Raw genomic sequence first — 22731 nt, 5'->3', positions numbered from 1 at the left:
ATTAGCAATACGTTCCATAATTTGTCTTTCTTCAATTTTTATATTTTCAAGACAGAGATTTTTAAAAACTGACCCAACAGGCCACTTCATGGCTTTTCTTCAAACCTCTGATTGGTAATTCAAACATCTCAGTAAATACTTAAGTCTCTCTGAGTAAAGAGAATAGAATGTGCAATGTAGGAAACCATTATTAGTACTTGGCTCTGCTGATCACTTTCGCTAGGGGCTGGTGGGAAGGTAAAATAGCAAGGAAACCATGGGAACTATGTACATGAGCAAGATAACCTAGAAGTCTAATCTTGGACCACATAGAATACAGCATTTATGATTGTTTTTCTCAACCATATTTTCCCAACCAATCTTGTGGCACAATATGTACAAGTGGGCTCTTGAATTAAACACTCTGGGTCTGGTTCTACCTGTTATTATGACTTGATTTTGTTTTTTGCAATGTTAACAAAACTCATTGAACCTCATGTTATCTATCTGTGAAGTGGATCCAGTAATAGTACCCTCCTCAGCCAGGTGCAGTAGCTCACACCTGTAATCCCAGCACTTTGGGAGACCAAGGCGGGCAGATCACGAGGTCAGGAGATCGAGACCATCCTGGCCAACATGGTGGAACCCCATCTCTACTAAAAATAAAAAAAAATTAGCTGGGTATAGTGGTGCATGCCTCTAATCCCAGCTACTCGGGAAGCTGAGGCAGGAGAATCACTTGAACCAGGGAGTTGGAGATTGTAGTGAGCCGAGATTGCACCACTGCCCTGCAGCATGGTGACAGAGCAAGACTCTGTCTAAAAAATAAATAAATAAATAAATAAATAAATAAATAAATAAATAAATAAATAAAATAAAATAAAAAGTACCCTCTTCATGAATGTGTTTTGAGGATTAAATGATGTGATTCATGTAATGTGCTTAGCTCAGGGTGAACACTCCACAAATGCTCTCTGTAGTTATTACTCATGGCATTATTATCATTGTGATTATTTTTATCACCATGAACTCTGTAGAGTGTTTGGACACTTCAGCCACCGCTCTGAATGGCAGCTGGTCAAAGTAGACTACAAGTCCATTTTTGATAGACGGTGTGCCGAAGAGGACTACAGACCCTGGCAGCTGCACAGCCAGGTAGGAGGAAAAGAACTGAGACTAAGGCCTGGGCAGGAAGCATGAGTGGTGTTGGGGGAAAGCTGGTTGCTAAGGTATAGGAACTAGGATGATCTAGGCCAAAATGTCCATCTACTGTTTACTTACACATTTTGTGTTCCACAGCAGTGAACAAGCTCACCATTTATAGCTTGTTGTGAAGTCATTTCTGTTTTTATTGTGCTAAAATATAATGAGATAAAATTCAAATGTGCTTGGCTTAGACTTACAACTCAAAATGAAATACCAATTCAGCACTGAGATCCAAACATAATTCATCTAAGAATGTCATATGGTTGCATGGTGGGGGAGGGGATAAGGAAGAGATCTTCAGTGTTATCTAGCAGTGCAAACAGAGACATAAAATAACAAAATTATGTTGGGTGAGTGTTGCCAGATAAATCCTTCTTCCCATTTGCCTTGATTCCTTGGAACTATATAGTACTTTTTGCCTCCTTGCCAGGTACTCCTGGTATGAGAATGCAGAATTATTAATAGGCAACTTCCATTTGTCCTGGCCTCTCACCTATTCAGCTTATATCAAAATGCTTGGATTGAAGTGTCTCTCCCTTGATTTCCCAAGGTACAAGTCGTTCCGCAGATCTCTCAAAGGATATCGTAGAAGTACCTGCTGCAAAGCCATCACCATATTCAGGCAGAAAAACGTCATATACCTCAAACCTAGACTAAGTAATATATTTAAATGTAGATGTGTAATGAAGCCAGTTAAAGTGAGTTTGCTCAAGAAAGACAGTGTTCAGTAGATTAAGCAAAATTCTACTCTGATCTTTCAGAAACACAAGAGGAGGAGTGTGTCTGATAGTGGGCCCTGCGTTATCTGGAAACACCCACCCTATTCAGAGGCTAAACAATAAAATCGCTCATTTACATTGCTGATATTTTCTCCTTTGGGATGCACAGTCATTGTGATATTCAAAGCTTTTATTTATTTTGTGGGAAAACACTGAATTTAGCTCTCTCGCTTGTCTGGTAGAGGAGCATTAAAATCTGTGCTATAAAGTTGTGTGGGCAGAGGCATAATAAATCGAGGCAAAATGGATCTTTATATTTCTTAGCAATGCTCCTCTTTCATGCTCTCATAAATGACCAACTGTGTAAATCTTTTATTATAGGGGAATTGAACTTAATTACTACAGATTTGTTGGCAATGCACTAGGTGCAGACTGAGTCTTACTTAACTGTGTGTCCTTCATAGCACTGCACCCAGCACTCTGCCAAATAAAGGTTTGGTAAGTGCACACAAAATTAAGGATGTTATTTAATAATCCTCAGTGATTGTTAGGATTGCCTTTATAGTCAGGTTGTATAAGAGGGCTCTAGACCACAAAAGGAAAATGTTGTTAGCACAAAGAGGGCTACCAAAGTTCACATTACACTAAGATTTGCAAATGTCTCCCTAAACGTCACTCATTTGGAGCAGGGAAAGTCCAAACTGTGTGCCCAAGTATTTGTGATCCTCCTCTGCTTACAGGGGGAAGCGTGTATCATGGGAGCAAAAAGGATATATAAGAAGCGAAAATCAGAGCGGAAGTGTATGCAAGGAAAATATGCAGGAGCTATGGAATCTGAACCCTGTGTCTGCACTGAGGCTGATTTTGATTGGTGAGCTTGTGCAGTTATCTCCTGGAGCCATTCGGTGTATCAAATCCACATGGGCCTGAATGAAACCTTAGAATTGAAATAATAGTAACATACATAGGGCTAAGTGGCAAGCTTCATATTCTTATAAAATTACCTCATAGTTTACTAGCTATGTACATGTGTATGTGGGATAATCAAGAGTTTCTTTAGACTGAAAGAGGACTCAGAAGATGGCTGGTAATTATCTTCATATAATTGCTAGATTCCTAGGACCAAAGGAGAGCAGATTTGGCCGGGCGTGATGGCTCATGCCTGTAATCCCAGCACTTCGGGAGGCTGAGGGGGGTGGATCACTTGAGGTCAGGAGTTGGAGACCAGCCTGGGTAAAACCCCATCCCTACTAAAAATACAAAAATTAGCTGGGCATGGTGGCAGGCACCTGTAATCCCAACTACTCAGGAGGCTAAGGCAGGAGAATCGCTTGAACCCAGGAGGTAGAGGTTGTAGTGAGCCAAGATTACACCACTGCCCTCCAACATGGGTGTCAGAGGGAGACTATCTCTTAAAAAAAAAAAAAAGGCAGATTCTTTCTGTGCTGCTTCAAACAGCAACACTGGAAACAGTAAGAAACAGTAAGTGTATTTTTTAGGGAGCAAACAAAACAAACATATTTGTGTTCTAGATGAAAGCTTTCTAGAATCTAGGATTGCCTGTAGTGGAATAATAGCCTTTAAGGGCAGTAAATTTTCTGTCCCTGCAAGTTTTCAAGTCGTAGTTAGCTGACCACAGCTTATGAGATTCATGGAAGACATTCTCGAACTCAGAGCAAGGATGGATTCAATGGCATTGCAAATCTGTAACTCAGTGAACCTAGCGATAAAGGAGACTTCTTGCTTTACCAGGATTAAGCTAATTTAAACTGGAGAAGTACTGAGACATTTAGAGGTTAAACTCTAAATGTGCCATAGAGTGCCATAGAGTCCTTCTTGAGACATTTACTCAGCAGAAAGCTAGCTTGTGGGCACAGTGAAGCCCTTGGCTTGTTGTCAGTGTTAATTGTTCAGGTAAGGCTTACACATTATTGAGGACAAGTAGGTGGTAACTCCCTTGGTATTTTCCATCTCATTTTCCATTGTTTTCTTCCCTCTTCTTTTTGCTTTTCCTTTATTCGTTTGTTTTTAATTTAGAGAACGCAATCACTAAATGTATACATATGTGTTACCAAACTTGACCGACATAAGAACTAAAGTCATTTTTTAACAATTTATTTCTAGCTGTATTGCAATCTCAGGTTGCATACTGAGAATCATTAAAATATCAGTGATTGGACTGAGATACTGTGTATATACTCATCACATATCTTAGAAAAGTTAAACCTTCTCTTGTGGTAGACATCTGGAGATATTCTAGCACTAAGAAGGTCTGACAAGAGTGGCAGCCAGCAGTCAGACCAGTAACCCACAGCTCTACCCCTTGTTGGTGAGGACGCCAAGCCAAGAGCCAATGAAATATCTCTTTGGGCTCAGCCAAAGGGCAACAGAGTTTCAGTTACATTGAAGCTCAAAATGAAATCTTCAGGGGCCTCCCCAGTTGTGACTTCTGTTTTAGTTAGAGCAGTATTATCACAATGACAAATATATTTTATCTTTGTACTACCCTTCAGGACTCACACCCTGAAATGCATTCACAGGGAAAACTGCCATGAGATTTTTAAGTCATTTGTCACATCCCTCTTTCTGAAGCAACTGCTTCTTCTTCTTCTATCCTGTTCAAGGAAGATTTGCAAAGGAAGTTAGCATCTTACATTAGTGGTTTAGCTTTTGCCTTAAGAAACAGCCATTCTTTAGCAGGAGGCAAATTTATTCTCTGGACCCAGCCATCCCATTACTGGGTATATCCCCAAAGGATTATAAATCATGCTGCTATAAAGACACATGCACACGTATGTTTATTGCAGCACTATTCACAATAGCAAAGACTTGGAATCAACCCAAATGTCCATCAGTGACAGACTGGATTAAGAAAATGTGGCACATATACACCATGGAATACTATGCAGCCATCAAAAAGGATGAGTTTGTGTCCTTTGTAGGGACATGGATGCAGCTGGAAACCATCATTCTTAGCAAACTATCACAAGAACAGAAAACCAAACACCGCATGTTCTCACTCATAGGTGGGAACTGAACAATGAGATCACTTGGACTCGGGAAGGGGAACATCACACATCGGGGCCTATCATGGTGGGGGGGAGGGATTGCATTGGGAGTTATACCTGATGTAAATGACGAGTTGATGGGTGCTGACGAGTTGATGGGTGCAGCACACCAACATGGCACAAGTATACATATGTAACAAACCTGCACGTTATGCACATGTACCCTAGAACTTAAAGTATAATAATAATAATAAATAAATAAGAAAACCAAAGAGAAAAAAAAATGAGATGAGATGTCCCAATGTCCTGATTTCTCCTCGAAACATTTGCTTCTCTGGGAATCTTTTCTACAGGCTTCAAAGGAAGCCAGTCTTTTGCTGTTGTTGTTGTTTTTCTTTTTCAATTGTAAGCTAGTCCAGACTGAAAGGAATACCAGATAAGGAAAGCAATTAGATTTCTCCTCTCCCACATCCCTTGTGCCCCTCAGTCTTGGCCCAATCCCTGCATTCGTTTGTGATTGGATCGGCTACTCATCCCACCAGCTGAAATGCATTCTGAGAAGTGGGAAATTAATCACGAAGGAGGCCATTGTAAGGTTTTCTGATCCAGTGGGATTTCCGTAACTGCATGATTTCTGATAATATTTGGGAAGGCTCATCACGACCTTGTTGGGTTTCTACCAGCAGCTGGAGTTTCAGTGATTACACCTGGCTGTAGCGTAATGAAAGGTGATTGTCCCTGAGTGTTTCTCTTTGGTTTGGCTTTCTCCTGGACAGTTCCCCAAATGACCTTGCCTGTCCCTCTCCAGCATTTGTAAAGTAACTCCCCAAAGTGAACACTGGTCGTCCTATAGGCAGCAATTCTGAAGTCTTCCTACCCGTGCTGCGTTGAACCAGCACCAAATCCTGCTGGTATGTGCAAAATTCTAAGTACCAGCTGCCTGGTGACAGGCCTCTGAGCTGAGCCTATTTCTCCCTTCCTGACCCTTGTGTGCCAGCATCTCACCTCCATTACACAGATGGGCCAGTTCATACTAATGCTTGCCGATTGCTGCCTGAGATTTGTCTGCGCATGTGGAGGTGCAATTTGTTGTCATTCTCTGTGCCCAGGTTCATTTGCCAGAAGCCAAGAATATCAGGCAACTCTGAGGCCTCTGGAAGCATGAATGAGAGGAGGCTGAGAGGGAAGTCTTTGACTATTTCCAAAGTAGAGAGAGGATTTAAAGCAGTTAGTTCCAACTGGCAGTGCTAACTGCCTAGTATGAAACATTTCCTTAGGGGAAATGCTCGAGATACTCCTGAAGGACATTTCCTTTTTGGCTGTAACTTTGAAGCATATGGAGTGTACACAGAGAGACCTGGCTCAGCTCTACTTGGTAGATCCAGATGTCTTGGAAGAGCATCCCAAAGACATCACCAGTAATGAGGACTGTGCCACATGTGACCATGTTAAACTCTGCGATGAATTTCTCACCAAGAGTTGAGCCCCACCACTGCCTGTTTTCTCATTACAGCTTTCTCTGGGTCCAGCCATCTGTATTGTGTATCCTTCTAATGAGAACACAATCTACTCGCTCAGCTTAAGAGTATTTAAATGGAATGACCAGTTATATAGGATATTTTCCTGAATAATTGATAGATAGTCTATGAAAAAAGTTCTATTTTTGAGAAGTCATTGATTCAGGGAATGCTTGTGTGTGTGTGTGTGTGTGTGTGTTTTGTCTTGTTTTTGTTTGTTTTGACTAATTGATTAGTGTAGCACTTGGCTGTGGACTGACATGGAATTGTTTTCAGTAATTTTGCCACCTACTGAAAGGTTTTTCTCGGCTCTTTCCTAACAGCGACTATGGTTATGAGCGACACAGCAATGGCCAGTGCCTGCCGGCATTTTGGTTCAATCCATCCTCTCTGTCAAAGGATTGCAGCTTGGGACAGAGTTACCTCAATAGTACTGGGTAAGTATCTGGAGTAGTGACCTTGAGAAGCCAACCTTTGCTGCCTTTCAGCATGTGTTATACTGACAGAATTACTTCTGATCAAAGACCAGGCATATTTCCTTATAGCACGATGTAATTGCTTTTGTTCATTTTAGCAATGAAGCACAACTTTGCACTAATAGTGCAAGTTTCATGTGAGAATAAGATCCCAATTGCAAATTTAAAAAAGAGAAATGTTTATTGGATGAAGATCACGATGACAATATTGAAATAAAAATGTCTTCATTTTCTCGACACTTTGTTTTCAAGTTATTTAATCCTGTGAAGTTACCCTTTACCCTTATTATATCCATGATGAGGAAGGCCAAATAGATATTTCATATTTGTGTTTCCTGTTTTATAGATGTGGAACCTGGAATCACAAAAGGAACTCACTGACTTTTCAAAAGTATAGTAGTGCTAATACGAATGTATCTTGCTTTCTCTTTATGTTCAGTCTTGGCACATTTAAACATGCATTCTGACCTTTGTAAATCCGGAATCACATTCTAAAATTTGGTGTTTAATATTCTGTGTCATGGGGTTTATGCAGTATTATTTAAGAAATACTATAAAAAGGACAAAAAATTCGTAAATTTGTCTCAAATGTAGTTGGTATCTATAAACTTTAAAATAGTGTATGGAACCTATTTAAATTCTGATTCAAATAAATGATCTGTAAAAAGACACATTTGAGCCTCGAGGAAAACTGAACATACACTAATTCGGGTAATGTATTAGTTAGGGCTTTCCAGAGAAACAAAACCAGTAGGATGTATATTTATTTAGAAAGATATTTTTTGGCCAGGCGTGGTGGCTCACGCCTGTAGTCCCAGCACTGCACTTTGGGAGGCTGAGGAGGGCAGACCACTTGAGGTCAGGAATTTGAGACCAGCCTGGCCAAAATGGTGAAACCCCATCTCTACTAAAAATACAAAAAAAAAAAAAAAAAAAAAAAAAATTAGCCACACATGGTGGTGTGCGCCTGTAGTCCCAGACACTCAGGAGGCTGAGGCAGGAGAATCACTTGCACCCAGGAGGCAGAGGTTGCAGTGAGCCGGAATTGCACCACCGCACTCCAGCCTGGGCGACCGAGTAAGACTCCGTTTCAAAAAAAAAAAAAAAAAAGAGAGATTTATTGTAAGGAATTGGCTCATTTGATTATGGAGGTAGGTGGGTCCCAAGATCTGCAGGGTAAGTCAGCAAGCTGGAGACCCAGGAGAGCTGACAGTGTAGTTCTAGTTCAAGTCTGAAGGCCTGAAATCAAAGAGCCAATGTTGTAGTTCTAGTCCAAAGGCCAGCAGACCGAGACCCAGAAGAGCCTTTCAGTTCAAGACCGAAGGCAGGAAAAGAAGCCAGTGTTCCAATTTGAATGCCATCAGGGGGAAGGAATTCTCTCTTACTTTGGGAACTGTCAGCCGGTTGAATTTAAGCCTTCAGCTGATTGGATGAGGCCCACCCTCACTAGAGAAGTCAATCTGCTTTACTCAGTCTACTGACTTAAATGTTAATCTCATTTAAAAACACACAGAAGTGTAACATTTGACCAAATATCTGGGCATACTATGGCCCAGTCAAGTTGACATATTAAGTTAACCATCATAAGTGATACTAAAGAATTATATATTTAGGCATGATAAAGACATTTTGGCTAGACTAAGAAAACAGCCTTGGTTTTAGAGATACATATTTGTGTGAGTTTTGTTTTAAAGTGTTAAAAAACAGGTAAGCACTGATAATTTTTTGGAGATGGGTAATGAGCATATGGGAATTGATTACAATACTTTTCTTCATACATATTTGAAAATTCTGATAATAAAAAGTTAGAAAAGAAGCCGGTGTGGTAGCACGTGCCTGTAGTCCCTGCTACTCAGGAGGCTGAAGTGGAAAGATTGTTTGAGTCCGGGAGTTCAAGAAAACCCTGGATAACATAGGGAAACCCCCATCTCTACAAAAGAAAAAAGAAAAAGAAAAAGAAGAGAGAGAGAGAGAAAGGGAAGGAGGAAGGAGAAAGGAGAAATAAGGAGGTAGGAGCCTTACCAATCCGCCATTTCTACTTGATAAAGCCCCTTCTCCTTTCTCAAGCCAGCCACAGTACAGAGAATCCACTTGACGAGGTGAGACTTCCATTTATGTACTCTGTATTTGAAATGTTAAATATGTTTTTTTTTTAAGATTATCAAAATAATAGATACTATTCTTTTCAAGGAGGGAAAGGCATAGAAAAGGACTGCAATGATTCCTATTTCTGATGTTAGGGATTCCTAGAACCTTTGAATAAAGGAATAAGCTATGATTTTTTTGAATGATAACACAACATCCGAGGAAATACAAGTAACATTTTTATAGCAATGGGTCAGTGAGGTCTTAGCATGGTACCATGGGGGAAAAAAATGAAAAGGTTGATAAAATAACTAAACTTAATGGGGAAGGAATGCAAAAGACAGGAGTTTTATTACTTGCAGGTACTAGCATGTTTAGACACTGTAAAGGGCATTGGAAGCCCCTCAGGCTAATTTAAGAATTGTTTTTTTTGTTTTGTTTTTATAACCAGCTCAATCAGTCAAGGAAGTTACATTAGTTTGTCTTTGGTATTGATGATAGGAAGCTGAAACACAGAGGGATCAAATTGTTCTAGATGCTACTCAATCATAGACCAAGGCTGAATGACACCTGTGACCCCTCACTCTTCAGTTCATTGAGATTTTTTTTTTTTTTTTGAGACGGAGTCTCGCTCTGTCACCCAGGCTGGAGTGCAGTGGCGCGATCTCAGCTCGCTACAACCTCTGCCTTCTGGGTTCACGCCATTCTCCTGCCCCAGCCTCCAGAGTAGTTGGGACTACAGGTGCCCACCACCATGCCCGGCTAATTTCTTGTATTTTTAGTAGAGACGGGGTTTCACCATGTTAGCCAGGTGATCTCCTAACCTCGTGATCCACCCACCTTGGCCTCCCAAAGTGCTGGGATTATAAGCATGAGCCACTGCACCTGGCCCATTGAGATCTTATAAATCCTGACTAACATCAAATAAAACATCAGTGATGATTAAGTAATTTTATATTCAAAAGGAATACCATCTATGCCACATAAAATTAAAAATATAATGTCAATTAAATGTGACTTAGCAATAAGCGTCCATATATAAATGTTGGTCAATGCAGTTGTTATGTTTAGTAGTCACAAAATTACAACTCTACCTTCTAGGACTCCACCTTCGTTCTCAGGGGCTTGTTCATTTCAGTGGGTATTACACGATAGCATCTGACCCCAAATGATTTTTGTTAAGTTGCCACATCCACCAGTTTTGCCTGTTCCAGTTAAACATTTTGCAGAAAAGCATCAGCATTGGTGAGCAAGCTGGTTTGTAAAGAGAACATATGATAAATACCCGCCATCAGCGGGTATGGTAAATGTTCTGCTCTCATAAGTAAGATGCTCATAGGTGGAGGAGTGAATATGCAAATAGGGCCTTACACACTAAAGTCAAGGGAATGGTTGTCAATAATAACCCCACTGATCAGCATGTTGTCTCAACTACACATTTTTCATTAGGAACACGAAGACCCTTAGCTGGGACAGAGGCCTGAAATCATCTACAAAGAAGGCCTCACACCACTGAATTCCTATTTGCATTGTCTGTAGCCAACTCAAGAGTTGGTAAGAGGTAAAATATCGGTGAACTTGGAAAAAAACTTTGTCTCCCTTAATGTTACTCCAGCCCCTCACCACAGATGTCATTTGGCTATGTGTTGATTCAGTGGTATTTTATAAGCAGATTCAGTATATAATGTTGTAGCCACTAATAATGCTGCCACTATACATTTAGATTTTTACTTACAAATATTTAGTCACAAAATAAATGTGTATGTTTTATATGTTTAAAAGCCAATTTACATCATTACCCAATCCTGGCCCCCTTTCCCCTCACAATTGTGATCTGTTTGATATGCATGCTTCTAAAACTTTTCTTTGCATTTGCTAGCAAATACTGGTCCCAAGAGAAAATACACAAATTAATTTGGGAGGTTGTTTTTATATGTGATTTCCTACTAGACACGTTGTTCTTCTGTTTTCCTTTTTCATTCAAAAATATGACTTAAACATCTTTCTAAGTCAGAATATATAAGGATACTTTCTCATTTATTTAATTCCATAGTATTAAGTATTATTATAGTATTATCAGTCATCCTTCTTCCATGGACATTTGGGTTATTTTGCTTTTTCTGCCACTATAAATAATGCTGCAGTTAATATTCTCATCCTATAATACTTGTTATACAGATAATACAAAGAGAATTAAGTCTCTTTTGGCAATTGGAGGTGTTTCTGTTAGCTCATAATGCAAATTCCACTCAGCCAACTGGTTCTGTCTCAGACCTGAGTATCAGGCATTGCCACGTTTCTCCCTTGTAAGGGTTAAAACACTAGCTTCCTGCTCACAGACTGCCTGTGAGTCCCACATATTAGAGATTCATTTGTATTAAGTGCCATCCTCCTTTAAAATTCAGATGCTAGTGGATTCTGTAAAGGAAAACTGAGGGGAAGAAGAAGTAGGATTTAGCTAAATTAATAAGGTGAGGAAGGTCATTTCTTGCAAAGAGAACAAGAGATGATCCTGGGGAAGGGCCACAGTGGTAGTTTTCTCCAGGACAAGCCCAGATGCCAATGCCTGCGTGCTTAAAGAGTTAAACAGCCACTGGGAACCCTGTGTCCAGTGCCATTTTAAGCCATCCATGGTCACCTCATGCTCAGTCAATGCAGAATCTGTATTAGCCTCAGGACAGGGATGAAGCACAAAGGAATCCCAAGTGTAGGGTTGGCCAGAGAGTGAGTGCCTTCATAAATGTTGCTCCCTGGGCACCTCACTTGTCTCACCCTTTTCTTACAGCATAGCTCATGGCACAGACATGCAGTGGGAAAGTGAATTGAGTGGGGTGAATGACAAAACCTCCCAGCATCACCTTTCTGAGAGTTTACTTGGAAGCATGCAGGAAAACTTTCCTGTTATTAAAAAAAGTTCTTAAATACCTCACTTTATAAATGTCTATGGTTACTTTCACTGTCAGCTTATTACCCTGTGTATATAGCAGTGTTCTCAGGTTTACCCACTTCTCCATGACGGGGAAATCCTGGCATCGGTTATTATTGTATTTAGCAGCTTCACTACGTAGAAGTGAATGGTTGCACACTTTTTGTTTTAGAAGTTGGCTAGGACTTAGAAAGGATGGATGGAATAAGAAGTGAACTCAGTGCAGAATGTCCCTCCAGGTGGCTGTAACCACCAGTCCTGCTCCTTGGTTCAGTGGCATCAGGGTTTCTCATACCCACACAGTGGAACAGTAGAGCTTGCTGTGTTCTCCACAGTTGACTCCCTGCCTCTCTTCAACCTCTGCCCTCACAGCTTCTACGTGTCATTTTACATGAAGGTGGAAAGTAAGGAGGCTGGCACTGGGGCCTCAGCCTGTTATGGATTGAGAGTGAAATACAAGTGGGGATGTTTTGTTTAGTGAAAAAGGGAGTAATTGGAATGAAACAATTAAGGATGTTCAATCTAACCTCTGCCATTTACTGTTATGTTTTGCAAGTGACTTTGTTTCCTTGACCCTTAGTTCCTTAACCTATAACATTTTCTTATTTGCCTTCAGAATTTGATTAAATGTGACGCTGTATGTAAAGCATGTAGCACAATGCCTAGCACATAGTCATCACCTTATAAAATGTGTACCATCACCAATAACTATTGTCTGAAGACTCCTCTAGAGTAAAGAAAGAAGGGAAAAAACTTATTTGTATTATGAATCCACAGTCCAGACGTGTATTTGATGTTTAATTGTCACTGCAGTACTAATATCTGGGACCTATTTAATGTGAGTCTCTGTTTTCTCATTTGTAAAACAAAAATAAGAACCTACATAGGCTCATAAAGTTACATAATTAGAAAGTGATGAAAGCAGTGTATACCAAAACATGTCTGTCGCTTTATTCCAGTCGGGTCAGATAATGTGTTTAGCTGATTACTGAACGAATTTCTTTTGCTCAAATAAAATGAAAGCAGTATTCATTTTTATTTTATTTCATGTTAGTGCTGAAATAACCCAAAATTTATTCCTCTTTGTTTCTCTTTCAGTATCTATAAATATCTCAGTATGCACATCCACAAGCACAAGCTCATTTAGTGATACTTATATATGGTTAAATCTTGTTTATACTGTTTTGGAACCAGGGAGCATACTGCAAAATTTAAGTTGCCAAATTAACTAGCATGTTGCTTGTTTCATGCCAGTGGTAAAAGATTCTGTAAATATAAAATAAAGTGGGCATTGGATTGGTTTATTCTAAGAAATCGAGATAATCTTCTCAAGGGAAAGATTTCTTCTTGCTATTAAGCTGAGATATTTCTAGATGTGCTTTAAAAAGTATGTATAGAAATTTCTATCTGTAGAGTTTCTTTATAGGGTCCATTAATTCTTCATGGAAGAAGATACAAAGACAGTTCTTACTGCTCTTCAGGGTTAGTTTCTCAATATGCAATGGGGACTTCTTTTTCTTTTTTTTTTTTTTGAGATAGAGGCTCACTCTGTTGGCCAGGCTGGAGTGCAATGGTGTGATCTCAGCTACTGCAACCTCCGCCTCCCGTGTTCAAGAGATTCCAATGGGTATATTTATACAATAAATACATTTTTAAAAGTTAAAGTTCTGTATCTATTTATAAATATATAGTGGGTCCAAGAAAAAATACACACATAAATTCTAGCAAAATAGTTACCTTTATACTATCAACATACATTTGGAATGTTTTAAAATATGCTTTATATAAATAACTTTTGGTGTTTTATTTCACAGTAGAGTGACTATAGTTAATAATATTATGTTGTATATTTCAAAATAGCCAGAAGAGAGAAGTTTGAATATTCTCACCACAAAGGATAAATGTTTGAGGTGATGGATATGTTGGATTTAATCATTACACAATGTATATATGTATCAAAATATCACACTGTACCTTATAAATATGTATAATTAATGTGTCAATTAAAAATAAAAACTTGGAAACTTCCTCTCTACATAAGCCATAAAACACTTAAATTCTGCTAACCTGCCATTTCCTGGATTTGCTATTTCCAGTGTCTTTGGGGGCTTTGGTCTTTTCCAGATGATTCTGTTTTGGTTGCCTTGTGGGGGTTTTGATGTTTGGTCTGATCTCCTCTCAAGGATATTTTTCAGTGTGCATCAAGGAGAATAATTGGCCCTAAAACTGGTGCATGTATTTAAAGTCCACACAAAAGGCAATCACTTGCATTATTTACAGACTCATCGCTGCAGGGGCCTCTGTAGCTGTTTTCTAGCCAGGAACCATACAGCCTCGCTGCACACACTCAGTAATTGTTGGTTGCTACAGAGTTGACTCTTCAGAGTACCTTTCTTAAATGAGGTTTTCCATCTTTTCATGGATGACATTGGGATTGGGAAATGAAGGAAAAGGTGAATATCACTGTACATGGAGACTTGCTTTCTCACATGGCGATTCTTGCCCACATCAATGGCCTTGGCATTAACAATTCTTACTCAGGTGCTATGGTACAGTGGCAAGAGAACACCAAACTTAGTCCAGAGTCCCAGACGTGCTACTCGTCCCCTGTGTGAGGTGCAACTCTCTAAACTGTGTTTCCTTTTCCTTATGTGAAAAACAAAAGGATAGTATTGGGTGATCTTAGAGACCCCTTCAAGCTTTAACATTTACATGACCAATTGAAAGGATTCAGTATTAGAATTCCTTGGACTGTAGGTGCTCAAAAGATAGAAGACAAATTCATATAACTTAGTTGTACAACTGGTGGGCTCAGACAGTGGATTCTGTGAGGCATTCTCAATCAGTATGATTATCGATATTAAGTGATTTAGTGAAGCGTGTGTGGCCATATGTCCCATTTCACCATTTCATCAAGCTCATCTTCAAAATGAAGTCACATACCCATTACTATTCAAATTAAATGACGTGTGTTTCCATCCTGCTTAATACAAGAGAAGCTTTCTTCTTTCTACCTGGTCTTCTGTCTTATGCCCGTCCCTTAATCCCAAGGTCTGTTTACTCCGTTGAGGGGAATAGTCCAAAGATCTGTTGCCTTGAGGAGAGAAACTTGGAAAGCCTGCTTAGCCAGCCATGGAACTCTATTCCTGATTGCTGATGCCATGGCTGCTACATAAGATTATTGTTGATATGTGGACACATTGCCACCCCTGAGCATACCTTGTCACATGGGATCGCAGTTAAAGAATAAATGGCCATTTTGGGGATGCCTGTATCTATTGATGAAGAGTCACAATGATTAATATACAGCCATCAATGAGATCTGTCAGCCTGGAAGTCTGGTATAAATAATCCTTATTCACTGGAGATCAGGAAATCTAGGCTGCCACCACTACTACTTTTTCAGAAACAGTTTCTCTGGATGCAGGGGTAGAAGAATCTCTCTCTACCCTAATTGTTAAGCCATGCCATCGCAGCCCTGTGTCTTCATGTCAGAGATCTATAGTTACACAGCTCTGTTAATTTACACACATGAACATACACAAATAGCTGTTTTGTCATTGCACACCCACATTACTAAGGTGGTAGATTTGGAAGATTTTAAGTCTTAGCCATATACTCTACCCAGAACTAGCCCCCTTCTCCATCCCCAAGACTTCCTTCATTTCCTGCTTCATTAAGTCTAGTGTCATTGTAACAAGGCAGTATTTTCCCTTGAAAGCAAATGCATATAGCACAAGCCAAGAAATTAAACTATTTATGTTTTTTTTTTTATTGTGAGTGCAAATGAGGAACACCATTGCTCAATGACAGTAACACCCCCTGGGGTACAAGAAGACCTAGAGTTCCAGTTTCACCTTGGTTGCATGTGATAACTACTGTGACAAAAGGGAAGAGGAGGTTTCACAAAAAGCATGATTTTGAAGCTGATTTTTTTTTAAAGGATGAGTAGAAGTTTGTCAGTAGGAAGAAGCATCCTGGGCAGAATGGAACAGCACAGGCAAAAGAAGGCATTTAGTATACAGAATGACTTGGCTAAGAGAGTATGTCAGGCCATGGAATGAGCTGATGCAAGAAAAATGCATTGAGGTCAGGTCATGGATCTTTACTTTAAACCTGAATGTTACTCTTTAGAATAAGCCTATGGGAAATTTTGAATGATTTTAAGAAAGGAATTGACATAATTGGATTTGATCTTAAGACGACTTTGGCAATAAATACATCAGTTTTATTTTGGGGGAACTTGAACTATCATAGCGAGTTAATATTTGATACTTAAATACTTTTTTCTAACTTCTGTTATTTTAATATTTATTAAGTTCTAAATGTGCCAAAATCTATGCCAAGCCCTTTTCAATGCATTGTCTCATTTAATCTTCCCAAGAACTTTAGGAAAAGATTCCATAATTATCCCTAATTTGTAGGCAAAGAATCAAAGATTTGAGAGAGGATGAGTAAATTGCCTAAATTCATGGAGTAAGAGAATGAATTTAAAATCAGACAATTTGGTTCCACAACACTAGTTTTAACCTTCAGTTCAGTAGTGTTTTATTTTCTTGAAAAAAAATACACACACACACACATATATAGTGTTATATATTTTTGGGATATATATATTTATTATATATATATTATTTCAATAGCTTTTGGAGTACAGGTGGTTTTTGGTTACATGGATGGATTGTGTAGTGATGAAGTCTGAGATTTTAGCGCATCTGTCATCTGAGTAGCATACATTGTACCCAATATGTAGTTTTTTCTCTCACCCTCCTTCCCTCACCCATTCTGAGTCTCCAAAGTTTATTATACCACTCTCTATGTCTTTGCGTACCCATAGCTTAGCTCCCACTTATACGTAAGAACATGTGGTATTAGATTTTCCATTCCTGAGTTACTTCATATAGAATAATGGCCTCCAGCTCCATCCAAGTTGCTTCAAAGGACATTATTTCATTCTTTTTTATGACTGAGTAGTATCCCATTGTGTTTATACACCACATTTCCTTTATCCACTCATCAGCTGATAGGCACTTAAGTTGGTTCCATATCTTTGCAATTGTGAATTGTGCTGCGATAAACATACATGTACACATGTCTTTTTGATATAATAACTTCTTTTCCTTTTGGTAGATACCCAGTAGTGGGATTACTGGATTGAATGGTAAATTTAATTTTAGTTCTTTAAGAAATTTCCATTCTGTTTTCCAGAGACATGGTACTAATTTGTACTAATTTACATTCCTACCAGCCATATATAAGCGCTCCCTTTACACCACATCCACACCGACATCTATTGGTTTTTGCCTTCTTAAATTTGTAGTCTTTAACATTGGCTGCAAACTAGCATCACCAGGGGAACTTAAAAACAAAAACAAACTGATGCCCATAATTCTCAAATCAACATTTCTGGTTGCAGAGCCTGGGTATCCATCTATTTTAAAGGTACCTCCAGCTAATTCCAAAGGGTAGAGAGGGTTGAGATCTACTAAGCTAGAATATACTGTCACCTTAATATACATTGAATACTCAAAAACATCTGTATTTTGCCATCACCACCTCAAAATGTCAGGAAAAAAACCTACTAAATAGAAAAGTCACAGGCTACAAAGACTTTTAATGCTTTCTTCCAGTTTTACTTTCACAAAAATATTGCCTCCTTCTTTTTTCTTTCGAGACAGAGTCTCGCTGTGGAGTGCAGTGGTACGATCTCAGCTCACTGCAAGCTCCGCCTCCCAGGTTCACGCCATTCTCCCACCTCAGCCTCCGGAGTAGCTGGGACTACAGGCACCCACCACCACGCCCAGCTAATTTTGTTTTGCATTTTTAGTAGAGATTGGGTTTCCCCATGTTAGCCAGGATGTTCTCAATCTCCTGACCTCGTGATCTGCCTGCCTCAGCCTCCCAAAGTGCTGGGATTACAGGCATGAGCCACCACGCCCGGCCTATTGCCTTCATCTTTTTTAAGACTTCCAGGTAGCAAAGAAGCAAAATCAAAGAGGGTAGGGGCAAAAAAGAAAATGTGACAGAGGCATATCAAGATAGGGAGGAAGAGAATAGCTGAAACTGGGGTTGTTGGAGTAATAAAATCCTATCTACTGATGAACCATCGGTAATATCAAAGGCACATTTGCAGAATGTTTCCTTTTCAGTAATTGTACAAAGACTCCCTTGCCATTACAAAGCACTTTTCTTCTTGGCAGATTGAAGAATGCTTTACCAACTAAATGCATCCCAGTAATATTCAGAGCGCAGGTCCAACATAATCATAAGTTGCCTTGTTATTACGGAGGTAGCAGCCCCATTTAATAACATATTAAATGCATTATTCATTTATATAACTCAGACCCAGGGACAGCTGCTGGGATGAAAATAGAACCATTCTGTAATGCAGAAAGCAGGTGTGTGCTTACTTGAGTAAATGAACTCTGTATTACGGCACAATTTTCTTCTAAATTTCAGGGACAGGTCTGGTAGGGCTAATGTGATGCCATTTTCATACAGGAAATAAAATGGTTTCAGAATGGTTTTTAATGAGCATTTAAAAAAATTACCAACAGCCTTCTCTGTGGCATAGTCCCAGGGGGATGGATTCGTGCTTTGGATTTGAGCAGAACTCCTGTTATTGCAGGATTCAGGAAAGCCTAAGGTAACGATTGATCAGAACAGTGACAAACAAAAGCATGTTCTCTAGCTGATTATACTAGTGGTGATGGTGAACCCATGTTTCTATAGCTGCACACCAAGAGAGGGTCACAGGTGTGCTTGGATGCTGAGTGATTAAAAATCGTAACCTGACTTCAGTTTGTACAGTGCCTCACCTCTGAAACCTGTAGGCAGTCTCTGATGCATGGTGAAACTCACTGAGATACCAAACTTAACCTGGGTGGCATCACTGGTCACTTTCTTGCTACTATTGCTGGTACCAGGATGCTATCATACACCAGTGTATGCATTTTGTGTTTTATTTCCTTCTCTCTCTCACCTGCCCTTATTTTCTCTTTTAATATACATATACTCATAAGCAACTACAAAGGAGTTTTTAAAAAATATATCAGATGAGGCCAGGTGTGATGGCTCATGTCTTTAATCCCAGCACTTTGGGAGGCTGAGGCGAGCGGATCACTTGGAGCCAGGAGTTTGAGTCTAGCCTGGTTAATATGGTGAAACCCCATCTCTACTAAAAATACAAAAATTAGCCATTTGTGGTGGCACATGCCTGTAATCCCAGCTACTTGGGTGGCTGAACCAGAGAATAGCTGGAACCCAGGAGGTGGAAGCAGCAGTGAGCCACAATAAAGCTGCAGTGAGCCAAGTAAAGCCTGGGCAACAGAGCAAGACTGTATAAAAAAAAAAAAATCAGATGGAATGATGTTCAAATTGCTTAGATGTAACAATGACCAACCAGCATGGGCAGTGATCTTATGTCTGGAGCAGAGTTTCGGTGACCCCCCTCATGGGCTAGGTGTTAACCCATAAGTTGCTGAATTGTGAGAAGCAAGGACTGTAAGGACAGGGATCAGCATAGCTGGGTTGGTGAGTGAGATGCTTGGAGGGTTTGGGGATGTGGTAATAACCAATTAATATGCAGATATTTCCACATTTAAACTGGTACAGTTACTGGTATGGCCCTCCTGATTACCAGCTTTGAATGTTTGGAACACAAGGAGGCCCTCAACGAGCTTGAAGTTCACACAGCCACACCAGGAAGAAAATCATACAAGGTATAAAGAATTCCTATCAAGTAAATCATAAGGATTCTTTTAAGGGTTTAGAGGAGGGATAATCTCACTCCATTTAAAGCAGCAGTGCAGTAGTAAAGAGGGGATGTGTGCTACAAATTGTCTAGGGTCCTGGCTATTTGATCTTGAGAAAACTGGTTGGCACCTATGAATCTCAATTCCTCCATCTGTTTATTGGGAATAGTTACAGTATCTTATTACGGATACTTTCAAAGATAAATGAGTTAATTTATGTAAAGAACTTAGCACAATAACTAGGACATAGTAAGCACTCTAAATATGAAATTCCTGCCATTTTACTCTTATATTCAGAGAAATTGTCTTAAAGAAGACAAGAAGTAAGCTGTACCTTAAAGGTGGGCGCGTTTTAGGCAGATGATAGGACACGCAGGAGGACATTGAAGCAGAAAAGGAGAAAAAACACGTACTCTCAAGAAAATTAAAAGGAGAATGGACATGGGCTTATGAGGGAGAAAGAGTCCAGGAAAGTAGAATAAAATTAGCTAGTGGAGGGCTTCATGCCCAGGATTACAGAATTTACAGCTTATCCTAAGGTCATATGAAGTCCATGAAGGTTTTGAACAGAGAAGAGAAATAGTAATAATATTAAACATAAATAATTGGTCATATTTTATGAGCATTTGCAGAGTATTAGCGTACTTTTAAGTACTCTGTGTACATTATTAACCCATTTAATTCTTACATTTAACATATGAAATGAGTTAAGCATTAATAATTGACATTGTAGTGATCCGTAGTGTTCAAAGTACTTTTCCAGACAGTATCTCGTTTGACTTTCTCGCAGAGGAAAGGGCGTTCACTGGACTTAAACACATTGGAAAACTATGCCAGTTTTGTAAATAAAGGTTTTCTGGAATCCAGCTGCACACATTCTTTCATGTGTTGTCTGTGTTCGCCTTCATACAGTAAGTGCAGAGTTAAGTAGTTGTGACAAAGTCTACACAACCTGCAAAACTGAAACATTGACTATCTGGCTCTTTCTGTAAAAAGTTTGCTGACCTCTGGTCTAGAAGAGTGGAAAGTAAGCTTTGATTGCTTCTCATTTGGGCTCTACCACTAACTCTAGGCACTTAAACTTGGGAAATCAAATATATACATACATAAAGGGGTTGCTATGGACCCAACAGTATAAAACGATAATGGCTAGATAACACTGAACCTCAAAAATCTTAAAGGTTTGTCATCCTAAAATTGCAAATTTTAATTTACTATGAATCTGATAAATTATATAGTTAATTTTATAGAATAAATTTTTTCCCATTATAGCTAAAACAAGAAATAAGCAAAAGAGCATCAATCTGCAAAAACTGAAGTCTCTTTAATGTGGTTTGATCGTTTAACCAGTAAAACTTCTCATGAAATATTGAGTAGAAATATCAAATTTAGCCATTGTTGTCTGTGCTATGCCATAACTGTAGCAGTCTGTATGCGATCTATGAATGTCGAATCACATATCCATATAATCTATTCTTTCTCTGAATTGTAAATTGCTTTGCAGTATTTATTACTCATTCTAGTTCTTAATTATATAGCCTTTGAATTATCTCCTAGATTAGCCATCTATGTCTCTCCAACTAGCTTATAAACTTAGTGAGAGTAGGGGCTATATCTTCTATTTCTGCGCATTTCCCACAACTCCACAATGAAGTGATTCATTAATTTAAGAGATGAATAAAACTCAGTTACAATGCTAGTAATAGATACAGCGTGTGACCGTGATTCTCTCTCTGTTGGGTGCTTTATATGAATTAACCCTACTCCTCATAGTAGCATGAAAGATGGTTACATGCTTACTGATGGTCCTCCGGGCTAGGCACTATGTCTAATTTAGAAACGTGGGAATGATTCACATTATAATGAGCTGCCTTACAACTTGAGCTTCTTTCCATTTAGGTACAGGAAGGTGGTTTCCAATAATTGCACTGATGGAGTAAGGGAACAGTACACTGCTAAACCACAGAAGTGCCCAGGGAAAGCCCCGCGGGGGCTGCGGATAGTCACAGCTGATGGAAAGCTGACAGCGGAGCAAGGACACAACGTCACTCTCATGGTGCAATTAGAAGAGGTAGGGCTGATTCCTATCTCCTTGCTACTTTCTGTGGCCAGTGATTTTTCTTAATAAACCATGGTTTTGTTTCCATATCTTTTTCAACTTTCTCCATTTTAGATGCTATTTAAAAATTTTTATTTTACTTTTAGTTCCTTGGTTTTTGTTATCACTTCACCTTCCCTGATCTATTTCTTTAATTACTTACATTTCACCGCAAGTTGTTCTTCACTCATACTTAATCTCTTACTTTTGGAGAATCTGTCAGATTTAATCTTGCCTTCTTGGCAATTTTAGCAAAATCCATTTTCTCAGAATACATAAATAATATTCCTGAAATAATTTAATACATACACATACTAAACTAACCTGAGAGATGCTAATACTTTCATCCCCTCTCAGCCTGCAGGGTTTTCTTTTCCAAGGGCAACATGATGGTCATGCATATAGCACTGAGGCCAATCTAAACATAATTGAGTGTAATTTATCTGGCAGTTAAGAGTTTGTATTGTGTGGCACCTCAGGGATATCATTAAAAGCATGCATTATTATTTGCCAGATTGTGGTTGTCTGAAATGTCTATTTATATGGTGGATAAGATGAAATTTGTCTTATATATTTTAGAATATACACAGGAATTCTGTCATCTTGTAAATGAGGAAGACGGTCTCTAAAGGACAAGTACTGACATTAAATCATCTCAATTATTAAACCAAGCAGTCTTATCCTCAGTCACGTTTTCTGGGTACCTAATTATGGTTACCATTATGTAAAGCCCTGTAAATACAAAGGGATTTTAAGGGCTAACAATGACACCAGAATTAAAATATATAACATTGAGTTACAGCTTCCTCTGCTGATAGTCCAGGGACCCTCAGTTTTTGCCAGGTGTAAGAAAATCACCTGGAGAGCATGTGAAAACACAGTTCTCTTGGCCACATCCTTAAAGATTCTGATTCAGTAGGTTGGAGTCGGGCCCAAGAATATATATTTCTAACAAGTTCACAG

At 39.2% G+C, this 22731-nt stretch overlaps 1 protein-coding gene across 4 annotated transcripts in view; it reads left to right on the top strand.

Annotated features, from left to right (window-relative positions):
* SORCS1 (sortilin related VPS10 domain containing receptor 1) overlaps nt 1-22731 on the top strand; it is a 589929-nt gene that overhangs the window by 488693 nt on the left and 78505 nt on the right. For all 4 annotated transcript variants that reach the window (XM_015148114.3, XM_077945596.1, XM_001083180.5 and 1 more), the window contains exons 15-18: nt 1017-1134; nt 2645-2775; nt 6753-6866; nt 21570-21741. In XM_015148114.3, coding sequence (XP_015003600.2) covers nt 1017-1134; nt 2645-2775; nt 6753-6866; nt 21570-21741 — 535 coding nt within the window. The remainder of the gene's footprint in view (nt 1-1016; nt 1135-2644; nt 2776-6752; nt 6867-21569; nt 21742-22731) is intronic.

This window comes from Macaca mulatta, chromosome 9 (genome assembly GCF_049350105.2).
Source record: "Macaca mulatta isolate MMU2019108-1 chromosome 9, T2T-MMU8v2.0, whole genome shotgun sequence".
NCBI lineage: Eukaryota > Metazoa > Chordata > Mammalia > Primates > Cercopithecidae > Macaca > Macaca mulatta.
The sequence above is the reverse complement of the archived record's forward strand: the minus strand, read 5'-3'. Positions and strand labels throughout refer to the sequence as shown.